Source organism: Coturnix japonica, chromosome 4 (assembly GCF_054131305.1).
Source record: "Coturnix japonica strain WE chromosome 4, WE-NBRP24, whole genome shotgun sequence".
NCBI lineage: Eukaryota > Metazoa > Chordata > Aves > Galliformes > Phasianidae > Coturnix > Coturnix japonica.
This window is the reverse complement of record NC_140666.1, coordinates 43635374-43661644: the sequence shown is the minus strand read 5'-3', so window position 1 is coordinate 43661644 and position 26271 is coordinate 43635374. Positions and strand designations below refer to the sequence as shown.

The window sequence follows — 26271 nt, the reverse complement described above, 5'->3', positions numbered from 1 at the left end:
TCACAGAATGACCCGGGTTGGAAGGGACCTCAAGGATCACGTAGTTCCAACCCCCCTGCCTGGCAGGGCCACCAAACATACACCTTTACTAGATCAGGTTGCCCAGGGCCCCGTCCAACCTGGTCTTGAACACCTCCAAGGACGGGGCATCCACAACCTCCCTGGGCAGCCTGTTCCAGGGCCCAACCACTCTCCTGGTGAAGAACTTCCCCCTAACATCCAACCTAAATCTTCCCTCTTTTAACTTTAAGCGGTACCTTCGTTGCGCTTGCAGAACAGCTCTGCTTCCAGCACGGCAGTTTTCAGCCCTGGAGAGAACCGGTGTGGCCAGATGGGAGGATGTGTTGAACGCCAGTAGCTTGATGCCATGCCCTTCCCTGCCGGCTGCTGCCTGGTGGTGGTGGTGTCTTCTTTCCTTTTTGCAGCCCTGCTCCAGGCCTGGATCCTGGCATTACTGGCGGTCACCATGGCCACCAGAGAGGATGAAGCTCCACAGCCTTTGGGCTGTACGGGTGCACGGGTACATGGCTGCGTGGTTGTACAGGTGGACATCTCACTAAGGATGCTCTGCAGGCCTCTGGCACAGTGCTAAAGACCACCACCACTTGGTGCACTCCTTCAGATTGCATTGTGTCCTGCAAAACTCAATAGTTCCCCTGTCTTGGTAGCTTTATAATCCAAATAGACTTGCTTGCTCCTCAAGCCAGTACTTCTTAAATGTTAAATGCTGCTGTTTGAATCCCTTCCAGTTCCTTGCCATGTGTTCAATGCCAAAGCAAACAAAATGTTCAAGATGCAATATCTGCTGTGACACAGAAGCAAGAGCATTACATCTGAAGGTTAGGGCTTCCCCGTGCACATAACAGCATCTCTCTTGGTGCCTCTTGTGACTGCACCTTCTTTCTTACTACCTCTCTGAATGAGTGGTCAGGCAGCAGAATGGGCTGCCCAGGAAGGTGGTGGAGTCACCAACACCCCACGGTGCCTCTGCTCACCTCATGAAACATGGACCCAACCCAGCACTGCTCAGTAGGAAGTCAAACCAGGGTCACTCCCAGATTGCTGTCAGTGTCCCATGGCATGGTTCTCGCTCCCTAACAGGACACCAAGAGCTTGGACACACACCACAGAAGCTACTTAGAACATGCTCCATTCCATAATGCAATAGGCCGTTGAGTTGCATCATGGTTACTTGCTGTTGGCTCACACAGAGCCACAGCAGAACAAAGGGGTGGGAAGTGGTACGCATGACCTCTCTGTCCACTTGCAGCCTTTCATTGCAGCACCTGAGTTTTGCTTTCTAAGGCTCATGCTAACTTTTCTGAAAGCTTTTCAGCACAGCCAGCTCCTTCTAAAGAAATGAGCTGAAGTGAAGCCTGGCAGCAAGCAACACTGCCTAACTGGGCACACTGAGGGGAAAAATCTCTGCAAAGGGGAAAGATGACTTCCTTTCTTTCTTCTTTTCCTTCTTTCTTCATTTCCTTCACTCTCCCTTTCCTCCTTTCTTTCCTTCCTTTCCTTCTTCCTTCTTCTTTCCTTCCATTCTTCATTTCTTTTCCTTCTTCTTTTCCATCCTTCTTTCCCTTTCCTCATTGTTGGCTTGCTTTTTTCCTTGTTTCCTTTCTCTCCTTCCCACTTCTTCCTGTTGTTTTCTATATGATTTCCATTTCAGAACCTTAATGCAGACAAACAGTCAAAAAGTGCTACACCTCCTTCTACCAAAAGATACACGTGACTTGTCATGCTGACCATGGCAGACGTACAAAGCTGTACCTTCTTGTACACAACACTTCATTAACATCCCAAAACAGGAACTGATGTGAAAGCTTTGCTGTAGGGCTAAATTTCACTCCAGAGAGGGGCTGAGATTTCCCCATGCATGGAAAAACATCAACCAAATGCTCATAGACTGTTAGCAGGTTAGCAGCTGGAAATAAGGACCTGAAACATTTCCCCCCCCCCGACCACAGGATGGGAACAGCCCCCTGTAAGATTAGCATGCTCACTCTACTTCACTAAAAGCCATCTTTTTCAGTCACAATTTCACTTCTTCTCCCAGTTTTGTGATGATACGGTCCCAAAAAGCAGTTCCCATTTCCTTTCTTCTTTGCCCCCCACTCGGTAGGGCCTGTGCCAGGTCTCTCGGGCAAGCAGTGATGCCAAGGGCTTAAATTGCCTGAGCCCGTGGCCACTTCCATCCAACTTGCAAAGAAGGGACAGAAGTACTTGTATGGAGAGAGAAGGAAAGAGAAACAGGCAGTGTCACCTTGTTTGCATTTCAGGAGTTAAGGGTCAACTTAGCAAGTGCGGGGACAGCCTGTGTGCATGCCCATGTGTGCATGGGCACACCTGTGTCATAGCAAAGCAGTGCTGCAGCAGCCCATGAGCCTGCAAACCCAGCTTCAGTGAGGAGCTCAGCACCAGCTGCTTTCTGAGCAAGGAAAAGCTGGTGCTGAGCAAAGCCAAGCCCTCCTGCCACCTCCCCCACCCAACGGCAGGCCTGCAAAACCAAATCCTTTCTGAGCACCTGCTTCCTCTTCGAAAGAAGGTAGTGCTCTTCAGCAAAAACCAGCCAGAAGGCTGAGGAGCCTAAAGAAAAATACAAGCTCTAATGCAGGTTAGCTTGATGCTCACAATGGGCTTTTTTGTCAGTGTGGTCAGAAATGCAGATGCAGCAGGCACTTGCATGTACTGCCTGTTTGATGTTGCCTGGTGGGCTCCCCTGATTCGGGCTCCCCCAAGCAAGCAGCTGTCTCCATCTAGCACCCTGCAACCTACAAACCCAATGTTCACAGGCATCAGCTGGTCCCCTGCAGGCTCTAGCCTGCTCTGTGTGCTAAGTGAGAGCAGCTGAGGACTTTCACATGGTAAGGGTTTGCAGAGCACGTCTGAGGTTTAAGGTGTGCTCAAACCACACACATGGTTCTGCGGAATGTGAGCACAGCGGCACGTTTTCACTTTCACTGCCTTCATAACAGAAGATCTCCAAGTGTTTATTTGATCATTCAATGATCAGGGAGCTGCTGTGGGGAAGGCGAAGAGCAGAATTTTTCCACAGGATGTGTGCCTGGATGGCAAAACTCATTGCTGTGGGATATTCTGGTGACTAGAAGCGTGAACAGAGTCAAGAAAGAACTGGAGAAACTCACACAAGCTGCATTCATATGGACTCTTGAAACCAGTTGAGATACAACCTCCAGCTCACAAAGCCTCAACACTGTTGGTCAGTGATTGCTCAAAGGATTTCCCAAGGAAATGGTTTCCCCTAATCTTGCCCTGGGTCTGACAATCTTTTCCCAAGTGTCTGTTCACGCCATTGCAGGACACAGGATACTGGTCCGGCCAGGCCGCTGGTCTGACGCACATCCCCGTTGTGAAAGCCACCGGTCCCTGCATGGCTGTAATAATTAATCAGCTGGAAACAGCCCAAAACCAAAGAACAATACCACAGCACTGAGCACATATTTACTCAGTCAAGGGAAGTAGTGAGAGAACAGGTTTTGCTCCTGGAGAAGGCCCTGGGGAGACCTCATTGCAGCCTTCCAGTACTTGAAGGGAGCCTGCAAGTAGGAGACAGACAGACATTTTAGACGGCCTTATCATGACAGGACAAGAGGGAATGGCTTTAAACTACAAGAGGGAAGACTGAGGTTAGATGCTATAAGGAAATTCTTTACTCAGAGGGCAGTGAGGTGCTGGCACTGCTGCCCAGAGCTATGGGTGCTCCATCCCTGGAGGTGCCCAAGGTTGGATGGGCCCTGGGCAGCCTGAGCTGGAGGGGGGCACCCAGCCCACAGCAGGGGCTGCAGCTGGGGGGACTTTAAGGTCCCTTCCAACCCAAGCCATTCTGTGATTCTCTGATACACCTGTACAGAAACACCCAGCAGAGTTAAGAGAGGAGGCTGGGAGCACAGTGCCTGTGAAGGCCTGGCCAGGCTGAGGGCACTCCTAACAGACAGCTCTTCACCCAGTCATCCAGAGGAGCTGGTCTCTCCCAAAGGATGCCAGAAGCAAGCAGCACCCTGGACTCTTCATGGGTAGGCAGCCCCTCATTGCATAGCACCAGTAAACCCCCCCCTGCTGACACCATGCTGCCGTTGGACAGAGAGATAGACAGCACATCTGGCAGCAGGGCCAGTTTCCTGGTGAGGCACTGAGGCTGTTTTGCCACTGAGGGAAGTCAGTGCACATCCTGTTGGCTTTACCTGGAGTGACCCATTCGGGAGGTTGTTTTGGCACAGCACATGTTTACATGCATAGACAGTGAGGGGGGCTGCGGCCCTGGCTATGGAATGGGAAGGCACTGAGCCCCAGAACCCCCCACAGCCCACAACTGTGCATGCAGGGAGATGATTTTCACTTAATTAAGGCCTTGCCATACAAACACCAGCACTCTGGATGCTCCTTCAGCTAATTCCCTTCACAGCTTTTTTTTTCCCCCTTTCATCAAGGCTGCACTGCTTTACCCCAAATTAGCATTTGGTGCAGACAGTTGGAGCAGGCCAGCATCATGGGGCAGCTGGCTCCAACTCGATGTCAGCAATGCCTGCTTCTGAAGTCCTTATTCAGAGGGAAGCCTCACAGGTTTAAGTAACCTTGTATCAGCTTTACTTATGCCTGTCCCTTACATTTTCCCTACTAATTTTGCTTCATCAACCCAAACAAAGAAACACTCATAAAATCTCTGTGTAGTACCAAGAAACTCGTGTTTCCACACAGAAGTCACTGGAGACATAGCAGTGCTCTCCCCAAACCAACCACGCCATGGCATCACAAGGCCTTCCAGCAACACAGGCATTATCTCATTTTTCTCCAGCAAACTTTGGCAAACGTGAAAGACAGCTGCAAGAAGTGAGTGCCCTTCCACACAGAAGGACGAGTCATACTGCAGGCACTGGGGCACTAAGCAGGCCAGCTCAGGGTTGATTTGGTTGATGTCCTTCCTGTGCTTGTGCTTTGGGACACCGAGATGCAAACAGCACTGTTTCCTGCCAGCTCCAGTAGTGCTGCTCTGTGGGTTTGAGGCTGGGCAGAGCAGTCGAGCGGGGAGAATGGCTCAATTTACTGCTAGAGTAAACAGATTTTAACCTCTCTGAGGCTCGCACTGCAGCGGTATTATTTGTGTGTCAATATTTTCTTGCCCTCAAGAGAAAGGTGCTCAGGAAAGCAGGCTGCCTGCTGCACCCAATAGGCTGCCAGCAGCGGGCTGGGTGGGTTGGGCTTTTTATTCCTTTGGGGGAAGAAAAATGTACAGATTTGCCTGAGAGTAAAAATACTAATGAAAACTGAAAGTTGACAGCACTGACTGCAAGAGATAGCATCTTTAAATGGGCACATGCAAAAGCCCGTGCTACAGCAAACATGCTCAGCACCCAGCCAGCTTCCTGCTGCTGTGCTCGGTCTGACAGCAGGAATGGTGAGGTTTTAATAACACAGCACCTTACAGCCTGGATCTGACATGTGAAAGCCTGAAAAAACTAACATATAGGGGCACAAAGTTTTCAAAACCTGGCTGTATTTTAAAGGATGCAATCAACTGGTAAACCATACATCAGAGAAAAGCACGGAAATGAACCCAAACCTACCAGCTATCTTCCAGAGAAGAGCTGTGACACTGAGGTCTGAAAGACGTAGTCATAAGGAAATTCAATTCAAATAGACAGACCAATTACTACCTTATAAAAAGCAGAGCCCTTGTTTCCTTCAGTAGCCCCAGCTGCAGCCAGGGAGTCCCACGGGACAGAAGGAGGGATAGGGAGAGCCAGGTGGCACACACAACCAGGAGCCACATCCACTGCCACACACAGCAGAAAGCCAGGGCCTGGCCCTGGGCAGGCTGAGCTGACTCTGCTATCATCATTTTGAATGGGATTGAAATATTTTGGTGCACAAAGATCTCACCATTCTCCAGGGGGAAAGCAGCAGTGGCACAAACACTTGCAAGTACCTGGGTTAACACTGTATGACTCATAAGCACACCTGGATACATTTAGGCTTGGGGCTATCATTTCATTTTCTTCATTCCATTGTTTCGGTTGAGTCTCAGAAAGGATCATCCTGCTGTAAAAAGAGTCTTCAAGCAGCTCCCTCTTGAAAACTGCAAAAAACAAGCCCAGGTGAGGGATGTTCACAATAGCTGAGGGCAAAGGCTCCTACAGTAAAAGGGGGGTGAGTCCCCTTGAGATGAATCCACAAATGCTGTTCACTCCTTTTTCTTAAATGCCACCACTCCTCTTTCCCAGATTCAGAGCAGCCCTCCCCGTGATCGCAGTACCTCGCACATACAGGACTCCAGCCTCCAGCAACACGGACAAAGTCCTTGGTTTCCTAAGGATGCAAGACTCCTGGTCACTCTGTGCCTTTCAAACACTTGCTGCTTTGAAACAACTGGGCATTGCAGCAGTCTCCATCCATGGGGATGCTCAATATTTGACCTAACAAGATTCCAAGCAACCTGACCTGACTCTGTAGTTAACTCTATTTAGACTGGGCAGTGGGCCAGGTGACCTCCAGAGGGCCCATCCAACCTGAATTATTCTGCAATTACTGTAAATCAGCTCTGAGAGAAGGAGAGGTGTTGTAGAGACAAGCTCCTATTGGCCTGAGATAGAAGACTGCTTTCACTAGGTCTGTGCTGAAGAGGTTGCTGTGCAGATTAACCTTTCACTAGAGACTAGGAAGTTAATTAAGAGGGATAAGATTGTACACATGCCCTAACAAACTGCAGTGTCCTCAGAGCGAGCAGCAAGCACGCTGCTGCCTCCCAGCCGCAGTGGATGCGCATCACCACGCAGTGAGGGATCAGTGCTGTAGCTACGTTCAGCAACTCCCATGTGTGGACATCTCTTGGAAGAGCTTCAAACACCTAAGCCCTGGCAAGAGGAAAATTTAGCAAGTATGCACGCCCTTCCCAAGCACACATCTATCTCCTGTTGCGCAGCTGCTCAAGCAGGGTGGGGGCTGCTGTTTTTGGAGCTTAGCTGCCTTCCTTGCTTCTGAGAGGAACCAGAGTTGCCTGTTTTTCTCCATCGACTAGTCCTACTTTTCAGATGGCTGAAGAGCAGCAGAGCCTTCTCCTTGCACGTGAGAGTTTACATTGGAAACAAACATTTATCTACCTAGAAAAACTCCGGCAGCCTTCTGGTAACGAGCTCCTTGCTTACCCAAGCTCACAGCGGAGTTTGTTGAAGCCAGACTCTCACTCACAGCCATGTAGGACACACTGAAAGGCAAAAGCTCAGGAATAAAAAGGGTCTTTTGCAAGCAGCAGCTATTGCTAAAAGGCACAAAGCCTTCGAGACACTATGTTAGCGTCAAGGGTGAGGGGTAGGGAGCTTAAAACACAACTAGAAATGATGAGCTACTGCAGCTTTCGGTGTGTAATGCATAGGGCACTGACACTGCCTGGAGGCCTGCAGAGATATGCCAGCATGTAATGCAGCCAATCTGACCCGAGAGAGAGCAGGCCTCCACTGGTATAAACAGAAGTCTTGATTCTGGAAAAGCGAAAGCCCAGAGTCAGCTCTGTTTACTCTGGGAGATGTTTTCCTGTCCTCACACCACTGCATCTCTGGGCTTTCAGCTATAATTCTAGCGCTAAGCCCAGGCTGAGCCAGAGGCAGGAGAACCTCTCCATCCACAGACTAAATACTCCTGAGAGGAGAATGAGAGCACCAGCTCTGAGTTTACATTACAAGATGCTTTCCAGCCCTGTGCAACTGGGATGCTTCTTTCCCTAAGCCCTGCTGCAGTCTCAGTCTCAGCCCAGGCACTGCAGCCCTTCCTTTCCCACAGGATACCTTCCCCAGAGGAGAACTCAAGCCCTCTTTAGCCCTCTCTTCCCAGGTCACTGGTTTGGTAAGATAAAATTGCAAGTTTCATGCAGACTTGTGATGAAATTTGAAATTGCAGCATCAGATTAAGAACACAGGAACATTCTACTGGCCCGAACCCGAGCCTATTAAATAGCCAGTTCATACATCTTCCTTTGATACAGCCAATTTTGTGCCTATTACCTCATCAGACAAATATACACAACGCTCCATATGTACTCAGCAGTTGAGATAACCACACTTGAAGCTACACATCACACTTTGGGCTATCACTCTGTGTGATAGCCCAAAGCTCACAGTGCTTCACAGGATCAATGGCATGGTTTGTCTACTACCGCCATGCAATTCTGCAAGCTGCTACACACCCTCTCATTAGATACAGATTGAGGGGAGATTTAGATTAGATGTCAATGGAAAGTTTTTCACAGATGGGGTGGTAATGTGCTGGCACAGACTGCCCAAAAAGGCTGTGAATGTCCTGCCCCTGGAAGCCTTTAAGGCCAGTTTGGATGGGCCCTGGGTAGCCAGATCTGGGATTCGATCTAGCAGTTGGCAACCCTGTCAGCAGCAGGGGGACTTGGAACTAGATGGTCTTTGAACTTCCTTCCAACCCAAGCCATTCACCCAAACCAGGGAAATCAGAATTTGCCATCATGCAACAGATGGAGAATGTCTGCTTCGAGTATTCACTTGACTTCTGATTCATTCTACTAATAAGAAACTGCTACTGAAACAAGTAAACTGAGAGCAAACTAAACAGTTATCTACCAGGAATGGGGCGAGCTCAGCTGTGCCCGCATGAGGCCGCAGATGAACACCCTGAAGTTCCCTTCAATGAGATGCTTTCCTCAAAGCTAAACCATGGAATAGCATCAGGAGAGGTTCTGCAGTTCCCAACCTGTGCACGTGAGGCCAAACTTGAGCTGGTTGCCATTAAGCACTAGTTCCTCTTTGCACCTCAAGATGTCTTGAGCAGAGCACTTCCCACTCTGTCAGATGAGCGCTGCAGAAACTGTAAAGGCAGCTCATGCTAATAGTTCGCTCTGAGCCTTCATATCTACCTATCAAACACCCACACCATCTGCGGCTTCTGAAAGATTAGAAAAGAGAGACAAACAAGAGGGTTATTAAAAATTTAACTATATACCATATTTATTATCAATCCACAGGATAATCTGATTGCTACATGAGCTCATAAAAGCTATTTCACCTTTACAAAATTAAAAAAAAACAAAAACAAATGTGCCACAAGGATGTAATAACTGCTGATAACCAAGGATTGAATCTTAAAATTATAAATTTGCTGTAGAAAAGATTAAAAAAAATTATATTCACTTTAGAATTTTATTTTGAATAAAATATTCCCCTGTATAAAAAATAAAAAAGCTTGCTCTGGTTAGAATTAGAGTATTCTTCTTTTTTTTCTTAAATCTGGGAATTTGCATAACATCTCTGTAATAGTTTCTTTTTTCCCTATTGTACCACGCGGCATTCAAGCATAGCAGATTAGAAAACAAACACGAGAAAAGCAGTCTTAAAATGTATGAAATCCACATGGGAAGTTTTAACTTTCTTTCCTTTCCACTATTCTTTAAAGACACGTTAGCAAGAATAGCCTTGGAAAAGAATACAGGTGGGGAGGGACCTTCAATGTGCCATTAAGTAGAGCAAGGTAATAAAAGGCCTTTTGTAAGTGCTTTCTTAATAAGGTGCAGAAGCAGACTGCAACGTTGCTAGTACTGCACTATGTACAATATTCACAATAGAATTTATTTTTTTTTTATTTAAAAATATTCCAGCTAGTTCACATTTTCTCTTCCATTCTGAGGCTTTCAGTTCCATCACAGCCTTGACAGCAAGAAGCGCAGCAGCACCACTTCCCTTGTGGTCAGTTGGTCCTCTTATGAAACACTGAAACCTGCAAGTGGGCCAAAGTTCTTGTTTTATTTTCCTACGTAGCAACCTTGCAAGTCCACCTGGGTTCAGATGTACACACTGACGGCTGGAGTCCTGAGTTAAAAACACTCCGGCACTGGAGTCAGACACAGCAATGTTTTATATTGCCAAGGCTTTCTTTACCTTAGATTTGTCTAATGTGCGTCAAGGGTTGAACCTCTCCTAGAGAAACGTAAAATACAAAACCAAACAAAACAAAGCTAAAAAACACACTGTCAAAGGCTTAGCAGCTCTTGACTCTTGACTGGGTGATGTCTGACGTCTTCTTGATGACGCTAGCCCGTGTCTCGCGGTCTGGCCGGCTGCTGCTCGTGGAGGCTGTGGACACTACTTGTGGCAGAGGGATGTCTGGGAAAGGGGGCCAGGAGCTGTTGTAAGGCAGCGGGCAGCTTTCTTCTTTGATGGTGACCTGGAGGTCAGGCTTGTTGGCTACAAAAGTAGCCATGCTGGGAAGCATATGAGAAGTGTTCCGCATTCCCAGATTGCTGAGATACTGTTTGCCTTCAATATTTTTCTTCTGCCAATGAAGTCGTCCCTATGAAGGGGGAAGAAGAACGAAGAAAGACTGCGTGAGTGAATGCACTTTGCAAACTGCTGCCAGCAGTAAGATGAAGACAGAAATATCTACAAACTGCAAAGGAGTTGCCCCATCTCTAAAAGCCTGAGTCACCAGCAGCTGGCTTTGAATGTCTTTGCTCTTTGTCAGTTCTCCCTTTATAAGTCCTGTATCCTAACCCTGGTGGCTCTCCAGCACTCAAAACATGCTGCTATTCTTCTGATGGAAAATAAAGACCTTACACACAGTATGCCATTGACAAAATTGGACACAGGTGACCTAAACCTCAAGAGCTTCAAATTGAAATCTCCATTACTGGGGAGAGCTGGCACAGAGACTCAAAAGCTCTGCCATCAGAAGTAAAGCTGCCAGGAAAATCCCTTGGTAGCATGTCCACTCATCACAGGGATTAAGCATCCTGCCCTTTCCCCATCACACATACTGCAGTGGCACATCCTGTCAAAGGAGGGTCCTCACTGGGTATGGGGAGATGGGGAGCCCCCACCTCAGTCACCACTGGTGCAGTAGTTGGGGCATTTCCACACTTTTCTCTCTTCCTTGTGCCATGAACTCTCACAGACACCTTATTTTCCACCTGCTCATGGGAGTAGGAATATTCCTCTGGTCCAAGGCAGAGGAATAAACACTATTATAACCATGCAGACAGAAGGTAGCTCTTGCTGTGTGCTAACTCAGTCTTGCCCGCTCAGGAAAGCTTTTGGCCTCACACACCTCAAACATTCAAGTTGTATTTCTATCACACGTGTAAGCATTTCCTCCAATTGTACGAGTTCACATGCCATTTAAGGAGAACAAAGCGAGTATGTTTTCAGCTGAGATAAAATACTCACTACCCAGCAACGTCAATGCAGCGTACACAAGCACACACGCGCATGACAAGGTTCGATAGTTTGCTCCATATTAACAAACTAGCTGGCACTGCTGATGGCTCTACAGAGTATATTCTCATGAAAATCAACCTCCTTGTAGCTTTGACAAATGAGGAAGAATGAACTTGCAGAGATATCTGTTCTGCTTGAAAATCATCCCAGCATTTGTCTCCCCAGAAGCTTCCTACTTTTTCTTTCTCCCTCAGCTATTAAACAGGAACGCTCCACTAGCAGACAGTTGCAAATGTAGAAGTGGAAAGAATACCACAGGACACTACTTGGAGATTTTGCTCCAAAGCATTCAAAAATGCAGAAAACACTTACCTCTGCATTTTCTTCATCGCTTGGAACGCTGTCGGTCGTTTCACTTTCTGTCAAGTAAAACAGAGGCAAAAATGAAACCCAAGTAATGTTATCTACAGTAGCAAAATCCAGCTCAAGAGGCATGATTCACTTCAAGCAAGTACAAGCAAACAGAGTCAAGCCAAACAATCAGAAAAGAATAGTAAACTATGTATCCCCTGTAAAGTAATCTAAAGGTCAGACAACACAGTACCATGGAACTATGGAGTAAATTCATGTGGTTATCATGGTTAATCTGGATACACTCTGGAATAGACTGCAGCAGAGGTGGAAGAAGCAGGTCAGTGTTACTGCTCACACTTCTGGGCAGAGAGAAACTACTACCAGTGGGGAATGCCCCCTCTTCCCTTTTCCTGCTCTTGGTGGCTCGAGGTCAGTTATGAGCAAAGTCCTCTGCAAATCCTTATTTTTATGTCTCTGCAAAACCATCAACAACACCACCCTAGAGGAGATAAGTGTGGTATGTTTCATGAACTGTTATCTCAGTTTGCCACTTCAAGACTTTGTTATCAGTTCTTGCACTTTATTACTACTGTTACACTTTGCTCTTATGTCAGTTTTGCCCTGTCCCCTGCTCTATATCTCATCCCTCTGCCCACCACTCCAGCACAGACAAATGCAATTACCTCCTGCACCACAGCAGGGCAGCCCCAGCACCTCCCACCTCCAAACAGAGCGCAGAGACACACTGCCACCCTTCTGCATTGGGGGACAGGGCAGCAGCTCCACGAGGATGGCCACCCTCCTGCAGCCTCAGCCTTTGCTTGCAGAAGAGCCTGAGCCCCACTGTATTTTCGAGCGCTCTAGGTGGCCCTACCTGAGCAAGTGGCAGGACCAGATGACCTCCACACAGGTCTCCAGAAAGACTGGCAACTCCCTGCTCTTCCCCATAGGCTCAGCTAAGGACCAGGTTTAGGCAAAGGGCCATAAACTCATGGGCTCAGTTGTTCTTTCAGACCCAAGGATCTAAATTGCACTCAAAGTCCCGCTGAAATAAGTAAGCAGGCAGCTCAGCTGCTAAACACGTTAACTTCCATAGCTGGCACCTTGCCTACTCCAGAGACCCAGTCACAACACGCAGCAAGGCAGAGGATCTAACTGTGAAGTGCTATGAAGTTAACACTCTGCAGGGCTCCTCATTCACTGGCGAAGGTATAGAGAGATGTGACAACGTGATAAAGTTGGCTAATTAAGCCGGACTGGGAGGAAGGGAAAGGGGAAGGAGAGGCAGAAAGTAATCCGTACAAAAGGAGAAATGGCCCCAGAGACAGTCAATAGGAGGAATCCACACAAGAGACAGGAAAGATATTCCTTGACATGAGGAAGCATGTGGCAACAGAAAATAGTGATGTAGATGAAAAGGAATCCATCCTTGATGTTTATACATAACAAAATGCTGAGCAAGAGAGAGCACTATAGTTAGGAAAAGCCATGGAAGCTAGCCACTGCGATATGGAAAGTGAGAGAGGTCATTTGAATCAAGGAGGTTATTTGAATCAGCGTCAAACAAGATGAGGTTGACAAGAACAGCCTTGGTACTAAAAAAAATGGATTTCATAGACGTCAATGGAAATATGAGGAAACTCATAAAGGCCAGAAATATCATTTGCCTGCGTAACCTCAGAAAGGAACTAGAGGTGTTTTTGAAATAAAGCAGATTTATGTAGGACAGCTGATACCTACGGCTACTTTTTTTGTTGTTATTTCAGAAGAGCTAAACTAAGTGCTCCTGTGCAGCTGTTATGGTCATCCTCTTTCCTGCCACTTAGCGGTAGCACCTGACAGAGTAGGCAACTGTACTCAGCAGAGTCACAAGGGCAGGTTTAGGACTCCATATCTATATGGTTTTGTGTATAACAAGATAAAACTATAAACACCATGAGAATAACCTACAAATGTCAGGGTTCTGAAAAATCCTGTGGTGAAAAAAGCTACATATTTTCTTATATTCAGTTGGACCAAGTTCTATTGCTTCAATTTCTGCCTTTTACTTCTCACTGTGCACCACCATGAAATAGCCTTGCTCAACCTTCTCAATAACACTGCTGTAGATGTGGACAGCCTGCTACCAAAACCATCTCTTCACCAGACCGAACACGCCCTGTGCATTCCACCACTTTTTCTGCTCACTGATGAAGATATTAAAATGGACTTGTCCCAGCACAGATTCTAGCAGCACACCACATCTGACTGGCTCCCCAGCTAGGGTAACCAGGATCTTCATCCTGTCTCAGGATGCGTTCAAAGACATGTTGGTGGCATGAAATCATCTTCTGTGCTATCTTAGTAATGGTTTAGTAGGCCCTGATACAAGTTAGGAAAGCTGAAATCCACAAGGATACTAAGACAGTGTAAGGGGATAGCAGAAGTTCTTCAGTCATTCTTTTTATGTCTTTTTTTCAGTTATTCTATTTATGTAGATTTCTCGCATTGACTTTTGAAGAGGTAACTCGGGACTTGCTCATGTCAGGGCGATTCTCCTGTCACCAGATCACCCCTCTCTGTTGTCACAGCCCAAGCAATTACAGTGACTTTCAGACCTAGATGGTGACTTCTGTCTGCATTCCAAGAGCTTAGACCCTTTAGCCGAGGTCAAAAAAAAGCATCATTGTTGCTTTTACACAGCCAGGAACAGTTTTGCAAGAAGCATTTGGAACAAGGACAAATGTTTCAAAGGCCCTGTCTCCCACCGCTAGTAAATTAAAGCACCCCTCCTTATGCTTTGCAAAGCCCTTTTAAATGCTCTGACCATTACAGACTAAACACACGGGGAAGCATGACCGTATATCAACGTTTGAGACTAACATTGGAGGCTATTCAACAGACATCATAATATTCACCCAGACCCAAAGATAAAAATTCCTACATACATATTTTATAAAAATGCATCTGGAAGTAATTCAGCATAATGAGTCAAAGGCAAAACTGTGTATAAAATAATAAATTGCAGTGGGAACAATACTCGAGTTTGCCTAAGAAGATGACATTTCTGTTTTTGCCTCCATCTCCTGAAGTTTGCAAGTTAGCAACACATTAAAAAAGGAAGGACAGGTTGAATATGAAACTTTTCCTACTTTTAAACACAGTTTTGCCCTGCTTTCTATAGAAATAAGGCTTGTATGATTGCAGGAACTCTATAGTATGCCTATGTGTACATTTGTGTTTGTTCTCCCCTAACAGCTTCTGAACAGCTTGTCAGCCTTGGATAAGGGATAAATAAGGGCCAAGACTCTTAACTTCCTACCAGTTCTATGAAAATAATGGGCCAGATAACAACAAGAAACCATTAGCACCCTGACTCAAGGGAAAGCTTGTTATCTCACCCTTTTTTTAGATATCAGAGAATCCAGATGGGAGACAGACACTGGAAGCCAGACTTCCACAGACCCCTTCTTATCAGTCACGACATAGATGTTCTGGTCTGCAGACTATTTGTAACAAGACAGATCCAGCCCCCCAGGGCCTTCAGATTCACATTTGCATTACATATCATTAATGCAGCCTTTAGCACTCTGTACCCACTATGCCAAGCACCATGGAAACATACAGCAGAGATTATGACCTCTTATCTTTAAAAGATCAGGCTGTCGGGGAGGCAGAATATATTTACAGCGTATCACTTGTACCACTGAAAATGTCCCTCTAATAAAAGATGAAAAGGCCTCTCTACATTGCATCTAAAACCGTTCTTTTTCCTTTAGTCACAGGCTAAAAACTGCAGCTTGTATTTCCACCCTCAGCTCTGTTGAGCTGCTTTCCAACGTAAAATTACTATACAGTACCCTGAGTTTTTGAGTTAAAAATACAGAAGCCAGCAGAACAGACATTATTGAATCCATATCTGTGCCAGATGCCCTTAAAGAGCCTGCTGTTCCCCAGAGACCCCTGCCTCTGGGCCTGGCACTCCTTAGAAAGTTCAGTGTCTTTCAAACATTTCTTAAAAGCAACTTAAAGAAATATGGGCATGCTTACCTGCATAGGACGAGACAGGGGAGATCTGTAGGGGGTACAGCTGGCTCATGCTGAGAGGCTGCTCATCACTTTCTGTTGTCACCTCTACCACCTGGCAAACATCTGGAGGATTGGCAACTATCACCTGCTCCTCACTGCTGCCATCAAGGTGCGGCTGTCCTACAACTGGGAGTTAGAAGAAAAGAAATGATTACTCAAAATACATCAACTCTGTTGAATCTAAGAGCATGCTCCAAGGACAAGCTTGGTATTTGAATGAACTGGAGTCTTTAATACAGTCTCAGCACTTTCTTCCACTTCCACCACCTGCTTTCAGTGGGACTTCTACAGGAAAACTATGTGATTTATTAAGTTTCCACCACCTTCACAGAAATTTCTTTTCCACTTGTGACAACTGAGAATGCCTAACTCTTTCCTGGCTCCCACTCAAAATGCCCTTGAGCCCACCCCCACACACCCTGATGCTTTCCTAGGGAACACCATAGCCACGCTCTTTCCTTACCAGGACACAAAGACCGTGGCAATCTCTCTTAATCTGGGGAAGCATCCTCACCTAGCAAGCTGCTAACATCCCATAGCATCTGGATGCTTTCACATCGATTATGCACCATGAGAGCAAATAAGTCATAACTGGTACACAAAAATCTAGCCTTGCAGTCATGTAAAATACAGTGAAAAGCCAAATAATACATGACGTGTTCAAAAACATATTTCTCCAATTAGATGCTTATTCGCAGTGATACTTGCAATGTCAGTGATGGAATGTAGAAAATCACAGCTGAACCTATACTCTGTAGTCCCTATGGCCCATGATTGACAGCTACTGTCTGGTTAGTTATGGACACGTTTTTCCTATCTCCCTCCCCAGTAAAGTTTAATACCAAAGAAACATTTTTATTTCTTCAAAGTAAAGGTTCCACAGATGCTTTGCAAACACCCCAAAGTGTTCTGCAGGCACTAGCTGTGCTACAGAACACCCCTTTTGGTCAGTATGAACATGTAACAACTGCATTAATCTGGCACTGAGCTAAAAGCCACTAACCAGATCAGAACAGCAAACAGGTGAGGAACCACCTCATGGAATGGCACAGCTGTCCAAGAGAAAGGGAAAGACTATCAGTATTCTTTCACTGCACCATAAAGCATCAAAAGGAACAATTTTCATACAGACAAATTCCTACTAATTTCAACAACAGTTTGGGAAGATTTTGTGACAGAGGAACTGGTCCAGATTTATTTGCATGCTGTGAACTGTCTTAAACACTATTGCACAGTAAATGCCTATTTTGAGTTTTATGCAGCAACAAGTTATGTCCTTTCAGGCACCAGCAGCCCATCCCAACTGGCCATGTCATTCCAGAAGTGGCCAGTACTGGATGTTTCAAGGAACAGTCACAGTTAATTCACCAAGCTATATGGCACTGAATTATTAGAAATTCAGACAGGGGGGTTGTTTGTTTGCTTTTTACCAGAACGATGAAGAAAAATGTAGTAAATGAAGCGCAGCACATCTTGGAATTCTTCAGTTAAGTGACCTAAGCACTCTGATTATTAATTTAAAAAGGACAGATGTATCTTTTCCTGGATGAACTCAAATAAATATGCATGAATGCACAATCCACTCCTGTCTTCTATCTTCCGGGCAAGGTTAGAGCACGATGTTTTCAAAAAGAAAAGTGACAGGGTTTTCTCCCAGGGAAAATCTCAGTGAAGTGCCAGCCAACTACTGGAAACTCCCTGAACCCGGCTGTGTAGTCTATGAGACAATTCCAACATACAGAAAATGACATACATATCTGATAGCCTTTTTTTCAGCTTAGTCACTACAATTATTACCATTTTGTTCCAGATATTTTGTTTTGAAAACATCTGCTTTACATCGGGGTGCTGGGGGTTAGAAGCACACACACACAGAGTTAATTTTTATCCACAAGAAACCAGTATTGTGCAACCTTTTCAGGATAAGAGCAGGCCATCTGCAGTGTTTTTATCTTTCTCCTCAATACCTGGAGAATTCTTACCCACCCCAAGAGATAAGTTTAGTGCAGCAAAACATACTGCTCATTTGGGCAATATGCCACCTCTCTCCTTTGAGCTGCACGTACATCAGAAACAGTGCAGGTGCTGTTTGTCTTTTCTCCCCTCCAGCTGACTTCTGTCCTTTCTGCAGAATATATCTATTTTACCCTTTCTCCCCTGTTTATATGAAATACTGGCTTGGAGTACTAAATAAGGACTTCTCTCTTCAGTTTGGATAAGCGGCACACTTCTCTAACCATTCATTAAACAATTTTGGATCACACTTATCCACCCAATCCTTGCTGTCATACCCCTGAAAATGGATATTGGGCCTATCCATAGGAGCAAAGGGAAAAAAAACCAAGCCACTAAGTAGAGGTCTCCCTCGTGTCCAGAGGAAAAGAAAAACCTGTCAGGGGCAATTAATTCTGCTCCTCTCTTGGTTTCCATCTTAGACCTTTCAAGAATTCTTATATCCCCCCATCTGGGTTCTGTTCTGTAACTACTGAGATTTTCTAAGGTGCATCATGGATTCATCTCTTACTTAAAACTGAACAGGAGTTCAGGATACGCTGCATTGTAGAAAACTGAGCTGTTCCAGTATAACGACTCTCTTGTATGCTTGTGGATTTTGGGAACACCAGGTACATGGCAGAGGCTGCTGTTAATTGATCTCTGTTTAACTTGAAGGCTTTACAACAAAACTAAACTGTAGGAAGTTTCCCCTTTGAGGCTGCATAACAGCCTTGATGTATTTCAGATCTGGATTTTAGTCAGTCAGTGCATGTAACTCATTTTAGTGTAATTCCTTCAAGTTATAAAGCTCTCTGTAACAGTATGAACAAATTCATTTCCTAACATTCTTACAAAGAAATAACTGATTAAATAAACTGTCATGAAAAGAAAAAAAAAAAGCTCATGAACTCCTCAACCATGGAAATGTTTGTGGGAATGACTTAACACAGAGCCCTGTGACATCAGCACATGCAACTACTGCCATCTTCACAAAAAGATCAACTTATTTTTCAAACACTTTTTTTCTCATATGTAGAACTCCAGAGAAAATATTATATGGGTCACATTTCTAGGAGCCCTCACTGCAGTGACAACCTTAGCCCTGAAAGAGCTGTCAAAACCAACCCAGTTATTCTACCAAGGGCCAATCATTCACATTCTGAGATGACATCTAATTCCTAATGCACCTGTTTCTAAATACAGACTTCACTGATCTTTCTTCTTAGATCTGCAATGTTAAGAATTAACTCAATGTTAAGAAAAAAACCCAAGTTCTTCTATTTCATATTTCTGATTAAACTCCCAAACAAAATGTAATCCTATATAAAACTGTTCTTTGAGGAAAGGAAAATCATTTCCCAGCTTCGGCATAACCTCCCCATGGACACTGGGTAGTATCTCGTCACAGCAGAGAACTATATAAGCTGATGTCAGGGAAAGCCACCTGAAAAAGCTCCCACGTGCTTTGCTCTCAGAGAAACAGCCACGCTGCAGTAGTGCTGCTCGCCATCCCTGCAGAGTGGTGGGGCTGGCCTGCAGGCAGGACCTCGTGCAGCTTAGGCTAACAATGAATACATAGACATGATTATACCTGGGATTTTCTCCAAAGTGCACAGTGCTGCTGGAAAGGTGAGTTTGAAACTGTCAGAAGTTTTTTGGTTCCTTTTTCCTGGCATTACCTATTTCATGTATTTGTCTTTTAATTCACCTGTATGCTTAGCATATATGAAAAGCAAAGCATAGGAGTACTTACCTACAATGTTCACTGTACTGTCAACTTCGTTTTTTATACTGGAGGACAGGAAATAGTCAGAAGTAACATCATTTCGCCCATTAATCCCAAAAGATGATTCAACTGGCTCTTGCTAGAATGAAAACAGTACAGTTGGGTCAGGTTTGATTTATTTTAGGAGCCTGGACTAAGTTCATCTCATTGTTCAGAGATGGTAATAAATCAAATTGCTTCTGTCTGCCCCATTCCCACTGTTCCCTGTTAGACAAAGTATCAGAACAAGCAATTTGGTTCTCTGAGAAGAAGCAGCCAGAGTTTACTTCCAAATCTTCAGCTTTGAAACTCCAGCTATTTTTAATTTTCAGATTTAGAGTGAGTCTTCTGGGAGCAAGAAATTAGCCGTGCTATTTATTACAGGAGATCGACATTTAGAACAAACAAGGAAGAAACATTGCTTGCAAATGTATTCTATTTCATTTTCATCCTCGTTCTCTTCCAAACACGCTCTATCTCTCAGTACTCTCTGCAAGGAAGCCCTAGCTTCAGTTTAAGAATTACTAAATTCTATCCTTAATTTTTCTCATCAGCAAATCAAAGTGTTTACACAAAATACAGCTTTTTAGATCACATCATAAACATTACCAGAGGGCAATAGCATTGGGAAAACACCACCTGCTCTATATATACTGACCTGCCCACAAGATGCACAATGTCGGTCTGGTACATTCAAAAGGGAACTGAAAAATCTCCCTTCAGACTAGACACCAAAAAAAATGTTAATACCACAAACTCAGGATTTCTTGCAAAAGCTATAAACACTTTTAAAGAACTAACTACATGCCCAGCCTCCTCCCTGATACTGATACCCATACAAGGTTATCAGGTAAGAAGTCTAAAGCCTTCAGCTCTCATTCTGGGCTATCAGAGCTGCCACTGAAAGCCAAGTTCCGCATTGCTGTCACATTGATGACATCTTCAGAGAGGTGCAGAACTGCTAGTTTGATCTGTTGCCTTGGCATGCTCATATTCACTGTTCTAAAACACCTCAGTAAGCGCAGGGCAAAGGCAAGCCTCAGGACTCATGGTGCGAGCCCTTCACAACACTAACCATATGAAGGGTTATCATGGGGACACAGGGGACAGGATAACATGCAGTTTTTGGATGCCACATGCAGTGACTGGGACCCACTCATTAAGAGCTGTCACTCGTACACACGTGTGCTTTCCCAGCCTTCCAGCAAGGCCAGAGTGCAGTCACACAGGCTGTTCCCAGGCCCCTTTCTGCACATCAGAGGAGCGTAAGGCAGCTACAGTGCTACTGGCACATGGTCTCCAATGAGCACCACTGGTGGTGTCAGCCCACACGTCAAAGACCCAGAAAGCAGGAAAAGATCAAATTAGCTGCTATTGATCCATCCAGGCTCACTGACTGCAGACACATGCGGACTCCACACTAGAGCCATGGTGCTGTGCAATGCCCTGGCAAACACAACAGCCTCCATGGGAACGCTGCTTGCACCATAACTTGCTCAGCTTCGCTGAGGCTTTAATAAAGCCGAGTTTATTTAGCTGCCCTTTTCAGTTGCAGAAACAAATGTACATCCTAAAACCTGGGTGATGGGGCCAGGTCCACAAAGGGACATGGATATCAGCACAGTTGGTGTTACACTACTTTTTAGTGTCTGGATGCCTGGAGGAAGCTGAAAGGATTGGGAAAGGTGTCACTTAGACTTAAAAATTATCTCAGTGGGGAGCTGCATGCATAGTCAAAATTATGCATCTACCATAAGGTAGAGATTACATCTCACACAGGCAGTTCAGCCTTCACCTCTGTTTCAGAGGAAAGAGCCTATTCATGGCTCCTTGGACTACTCAGCTACTTCTGGTCTCTTTCCCATATGCTCAAGAGCGCACTGACCAGGAGACACATCTGCAAGGTGGGAGATGTGGCCCCCTAACCAGGAATTAGGTGCAGGTTCACAATACCACAAGGGTCAGGGAAGGGAAGAGTCCTGGCTGAGCATCCTGCTCAAGTTCAGCCTCACCAGCCAGATGCAGGCAGGAACCAAGGCCTCACTAGTGGTGTCTGGCAGCACTCTTCACTCACATCAACAGTCACATTAGGAATTTGGGCATGCACAGAGTCTGGCAGCAGTGACATTGGGGAGTTCCATGTGAGGTTCTGTTACACTGGAGTCCCTTTTCTCTAACCCTTAGCTTCTCCCTCTGTTGGTGTTACCCACATAATAATCTCCCAGACACTACAGTGATACTCTCAGCAACTAGCATTCTTGAGGTTCATTTGAATGAAGAGGGAAAGATTGTGCAGGTAACTCCACAGTTTTTCAGGTATTTAATATTTTGACTAAAAAAGCTATGAAGAAGGGGCAGGGCAAAGTTCTGCAGCCAGCTTTGGAAGGCATCATGTGCTGCCCAGCTCCGACCTGAGCAGTTTACTGTATCCCTGGCTATCAGTCACATGATAACAATCACACGTAGCTGCATAATCCATATGTAATGGTTAAAAATTGGTAGCTCATAGGCAATTTGAAATCACAGACAATTTATAAAACAGTATTCCGATATGCAATTATACAAGTCACCAACACCAGAAGAGATTTTTGCCTTCCAAATTCAATTTTAATAAAGGAATTTTCCCAGCACTCAGTTTTCACCTCTCCGCTTCATTGAGATGTGAAAGCCACAGTCCTTAACGAGCAAGCAGCAGAGCACTGAGCCGTTGTTCTGTTACAGACACTGCTGCATGCTGCCATGGGTTGTGCTTTCAGCACTCAAATCCCCAGTTTCAATGAAAGAACAAAGACTTCTGTGAATCCTGAAAGCTTGGAAACTTTGCAATTTGCTTTATGAAAACACTGATGTTGGACCAAATCCTGTTAGTACATTGCACTGACCATCTCAGGGGGGCATCAGTGTAACTGCAAATTGTAGGAAATACCATGTTTTGCCAGGAAAGTAAATGTGAGTTTGGGTCCATGTTCTGAAGAAGAACTTTACAACTTTCCTCTGTCTTACAAAGCATGAGCAGAACATAAAGCCCTGACAGACTTCTACCATTTTCCTAAACAAAAATGAATTTCCAATGCCTTCTGCACAAAGAGCTAATTGTTAAAAAAGGTACTTCCATTGTTCTCAAGCACTGCTTCCATTATTACTGTATTTCTACTTACACAGACAAATGGCAAACATATTGCCAAAGCTGCCAGTTTTCCAACCTCCAGGCATTGCAACACAAGGGCTGTGTCAACTGATGACGTCAGCTGTGGCTCTAACAGGCTTTGCGTTTTAAAAGAAAACAAAACTACACCAAAGTAACTGCAGCTACTTAACCAAACCAGAAGCATGGGAGATTTGCAAATATCCACCATAAGACACTACTGGGACTATTAAAAAAACAATGGCAATTGATTGTTTTCACAGGCTTTCATACTACCAAACAGCTGCTTCTTACCTTAATTTGTTTGAACTTGTCATCCTTCTCAGACTTCGTTTTTTTTCCTGCAACAACAGAAGGAAGATTTCTTAAAGCCCTCCGTGCCATCAATCGTCCTCCATGATTTCTATATTCACTAAGAAATAGCCTTCAAATGTGACTCAAAATAGCAACACCTCCTAGGAAAGGGAGAACTTTTTTTGCTTAGTTTCAAATTCACTTTAAAGACCGGGCAGTCAAAATTCACCTTGAGCACAGGGTTGTTTCATTTTTGAAGGACCAAAGAAAGCAATTTCTTTGGTCAAAAAGAGCAAGGTGAAAAATAGGAAAGAGTGACAAAGAACCAGGGACTGTTAAATGGGAAGGAAAGAGGAGGAAAATTCTCAAAGAAAACAAATCCAAACATATATCTTGTCACCCTTGAGACATCCTCACTGTACGTTAGCAACAGGAAAAGGGAGATTGTTCTTTTATTCAATGAGTGAGAGGAGATCACAGGAAATTTCAACACACATTTTTGCAAATAGTTGCAACATAGGAGCATAAATTACAATATATATTCCTCCCAAAGTGATTTATGCACTCATGCTGGACTGGAGAATCCAGAAGAAAACTCGGAGCATACAGCCCTCACCAAATCTCCTGTGCCTTGTAAGACCTCAGCACTGCTGCCCCTGCTCCGTCCTGAGGAGACCCTAATGTGGAAGCTCAGAGCTGCTGATGAAAGCTCTGCTCTACCCACTCTTTGCACAGACGTGTCCCAGGAATTGCTCCCATCCCTACTACAAGATAGGGATTAGAATTAAAAATGTTTGCAGACAAATTCTTTTGCCCTCACTCATACATAAATTTAGCCACACGTCATGTAGAAAAGACAAATGAGAAGATATACAAGGGCCAAAAGATGTCAGCTATATAGTAGCTGGATTTGCAGTGGAATCTTCTACTGTTATGATACAGAGATCCAGAATCTCAGTTTTCATTATGAACTGTTCTGGTTCTTACAGCTATGAGAGGAATCTGCCACAATGGGTCAGATTATGGTTCGTGGATATATATGCCTGCATGTACAAAACACAGCACAGATGAGAGAGAGAAAACAGCTTCAAAGGAAATACGCCACTTTTTTCAGATTGATCTTCTTTTCATACTATGATTCTGCCCCCAAAATGCCAAAATTATTCATTTCCATTCACATCTAAAAATTAAGATGAGCTTTATACACCACAATTTTTAAAAAACAGCAAACTGAGCTATACCCAATTTGATTTTAGAGGAATGTCATGCAGAGGTACAACATCTGGATGGTAGGTTATCTTTTCAACTAGGGCATTAGAAGATATCTGAGGAATAAGGAAGCCAATTTTCTACTCCAAAAGCCAATAACAAGAATAAAAAAAATGCTTATACTTCTGTTCAACAAGAAACCAAGCACTCCTTAGACTGACCTGGAGCTTAGATCCTCTCCTGGCATGTAGGAGACTCATCACCTTAAACCAAATCTAGGGAATTTAAACCTCCTCCCATTTTACCACTACCATGCTGTGGGGGGGGAAAGGGCACAGACTTCTTCCTGTTTTTTCATGGCCTAGGTTACCTACCTAAAGAAGTGCCTCTATGGTTTAATAAAGTGTTCCCCAGGATGCCAAACTTTTGAGTTTGCTCCTTGTATAGGAAACCCAGATGCTGAGTTTGTACTCCCAGTTCCAAGTGGCAGCTGAATTTGGTTCCTATGTCCTACAGAAACAGATTTTCAGTGCAGGCCACAGCTACACTTAAGAGCATACTCTCTCTCTGCTCAGAAGAAAAGAGCTCAAGTTTATTTCTATCCTTGCTTGCAAAAAAGATAGTAAACGTCTGCCATCATATTCTGAATGAGCTTTACGGTACAAAATGTATCAATCTCTAATGTGCCCCAATCACTCTCCTTAACCAAAGGAGGCCACGTTATCTCATGAGAGATAGGAAACAACCAGATATGGCTTTGTGCTGCTTTCATTCACTAGGACACCTCACACACTCACACAGACTGTGATTTTGAAAGCAGTGCCACAGATATTAAATATATTGGGGTGCTCCTTTGTGGCATTCTCAGCTTCCTCAAACCATGATTTAGTTCAGCACTGATATTAACACCTGCTTCAAGAAAGATTATTCCTAATTTAAGCTTGGGGTGTTGGTAACTCTGCAAATCTTCAGCTGTTTATGCTTTACAACTGCCCCAAAAGAAACTTCAGCCATTTGGCAGCAATTACTTGGCAGCCCAACATTCAAACGAGCACTGTACCTGCAATTAGCATCTGAATACAGCTCCATTGGCTTTAACAGAACTATCACCACTCAAGCAGCCCAGCACCCTATGTTGTTGATCTCTCTCAAAGCAGCTCTTTCCCTTAACTGAATGCAGCCCATTTTTCTCCGAGAAATTCCTGAATTCCAGGGAACAGCTGGATAAAAAAGTCTGACTTTACAGTAGGAGAAGTCAAACTGGCACATTATTCAGGCTCCATAGTAACAATGCAGCCAACACCAATTTCACACTCACAAGCTCTCTCCTCTACCTTTTTTGGAAGGTCTTTCGGATAACGGCAGCATCCGGTACACCCTGAAGGCATTGTTTCCTTTCTTTATACTTCTGTGCTTCACTTCTTCTATGTCAGGCAGAGAGTTCATAGCACACCGGAAGTTTGCCTTCCATGTCTTTGGGTCTGGTTTATCTACTCCTGACTGGTATTTTCCTAAGCAAGAAAAGAGAGTTAAGCATACATGATGCGTAACTGAAAACCTAAGATAAACTAATAACAGCACAGGTTAACTTCAAGGTGTTGGCCTTTGGTTGTCAAGACAGGCATTCAAACAACAGCTGAGGTTGCAAGAGAAAGTGAATATTGTGATCTCATTCTCAAGCACGTTTCCAGAACACGATTAACAGTTTCTGACCAAGAAAGACCTAGGGCACTGCAGATCAGATGCAGCTTTACAACAACATGGAAAAGCTTGCACAGCATTTACCTTTATTAAGTCTGGCTCAAATATATTGAAGCACATAAAAAGCCTAAGGGACTGAGTCTACAAAGTGCTGAGCATGCTCTACTCCAAATGATTTTGAACCCGATCTTGTTAACATTTAAATCAATTAAGTTTTACTGTGCTTCTCGATGCAAATGAGTTACAGCCATTCAATAAAGCTGGAGATTACTGCAGACCTTGAAAAAAGCATTTAACCTCCCACAGATCTGGAAACTTCAATTCACACTCTGTGTTAGTAAAAACAAAGACATGAAAGAAGGAAAATATAAATCTAAAAGGGAAAACCAAGTGAAAATCTGTCCTGCAAAAAGAGAGTTCCGATACCTGTGTGAATTGCCCAGTTTCTAAATAAGGGAGCATCTTTTTCAACATCCCACCCATGTCTTGCAGCATGCATCCAGGGAATCTGAAATATCTTCTTCTCCTGGAAGGGAAAACAAACAGGAAATGCC

General features: G+C 44.6%; 1 protein-coding gene across 6 annotated transcripts in view; it reads right to left on the bottom strand.

Moving 5' to 3' along the window:
• Nucleotides 1–8956: 8956 nt before the first annotated feature.
• The window catches only part of IRF2 (interferon regulatory factor 2), a 38374-nt gene continuing 21059 nt past the window's right edge, over nt 8957–26271 (bottom strand). For all 6 annotated transcript variants that reach the window (XM_085546682.1, XM_015861404.3, XM_015861403.3 and 3 more), the window contains 7 exons: nt 26144–26243; nt 25351–25527; nt 22808–22854; nt 19357–19468; nt 15570–15734; nt 11559–11605; nt 8957–10323 (listed from right to left, as the gene is read on the bottom strand). In XM_085546682.1, coding sequence (XP_085402808.1) covers nt 10012–10323; nt 11559–11605; nt 15570–15734; nt 19357–19468; nt 22808–22854; nt 25351–25527; nt 26144–26243 — 960 coding nt within the window. In that variant the 3' untranslated portion in view covers nt 8957–10011. The remainder of the gene's footprint in view (nt 10324–11558; nt 11606–15569; nt 15735–19356; nt 19469–22807; nt 22855–25350; nt 25528–26143; nt 26244–26271) is intronic.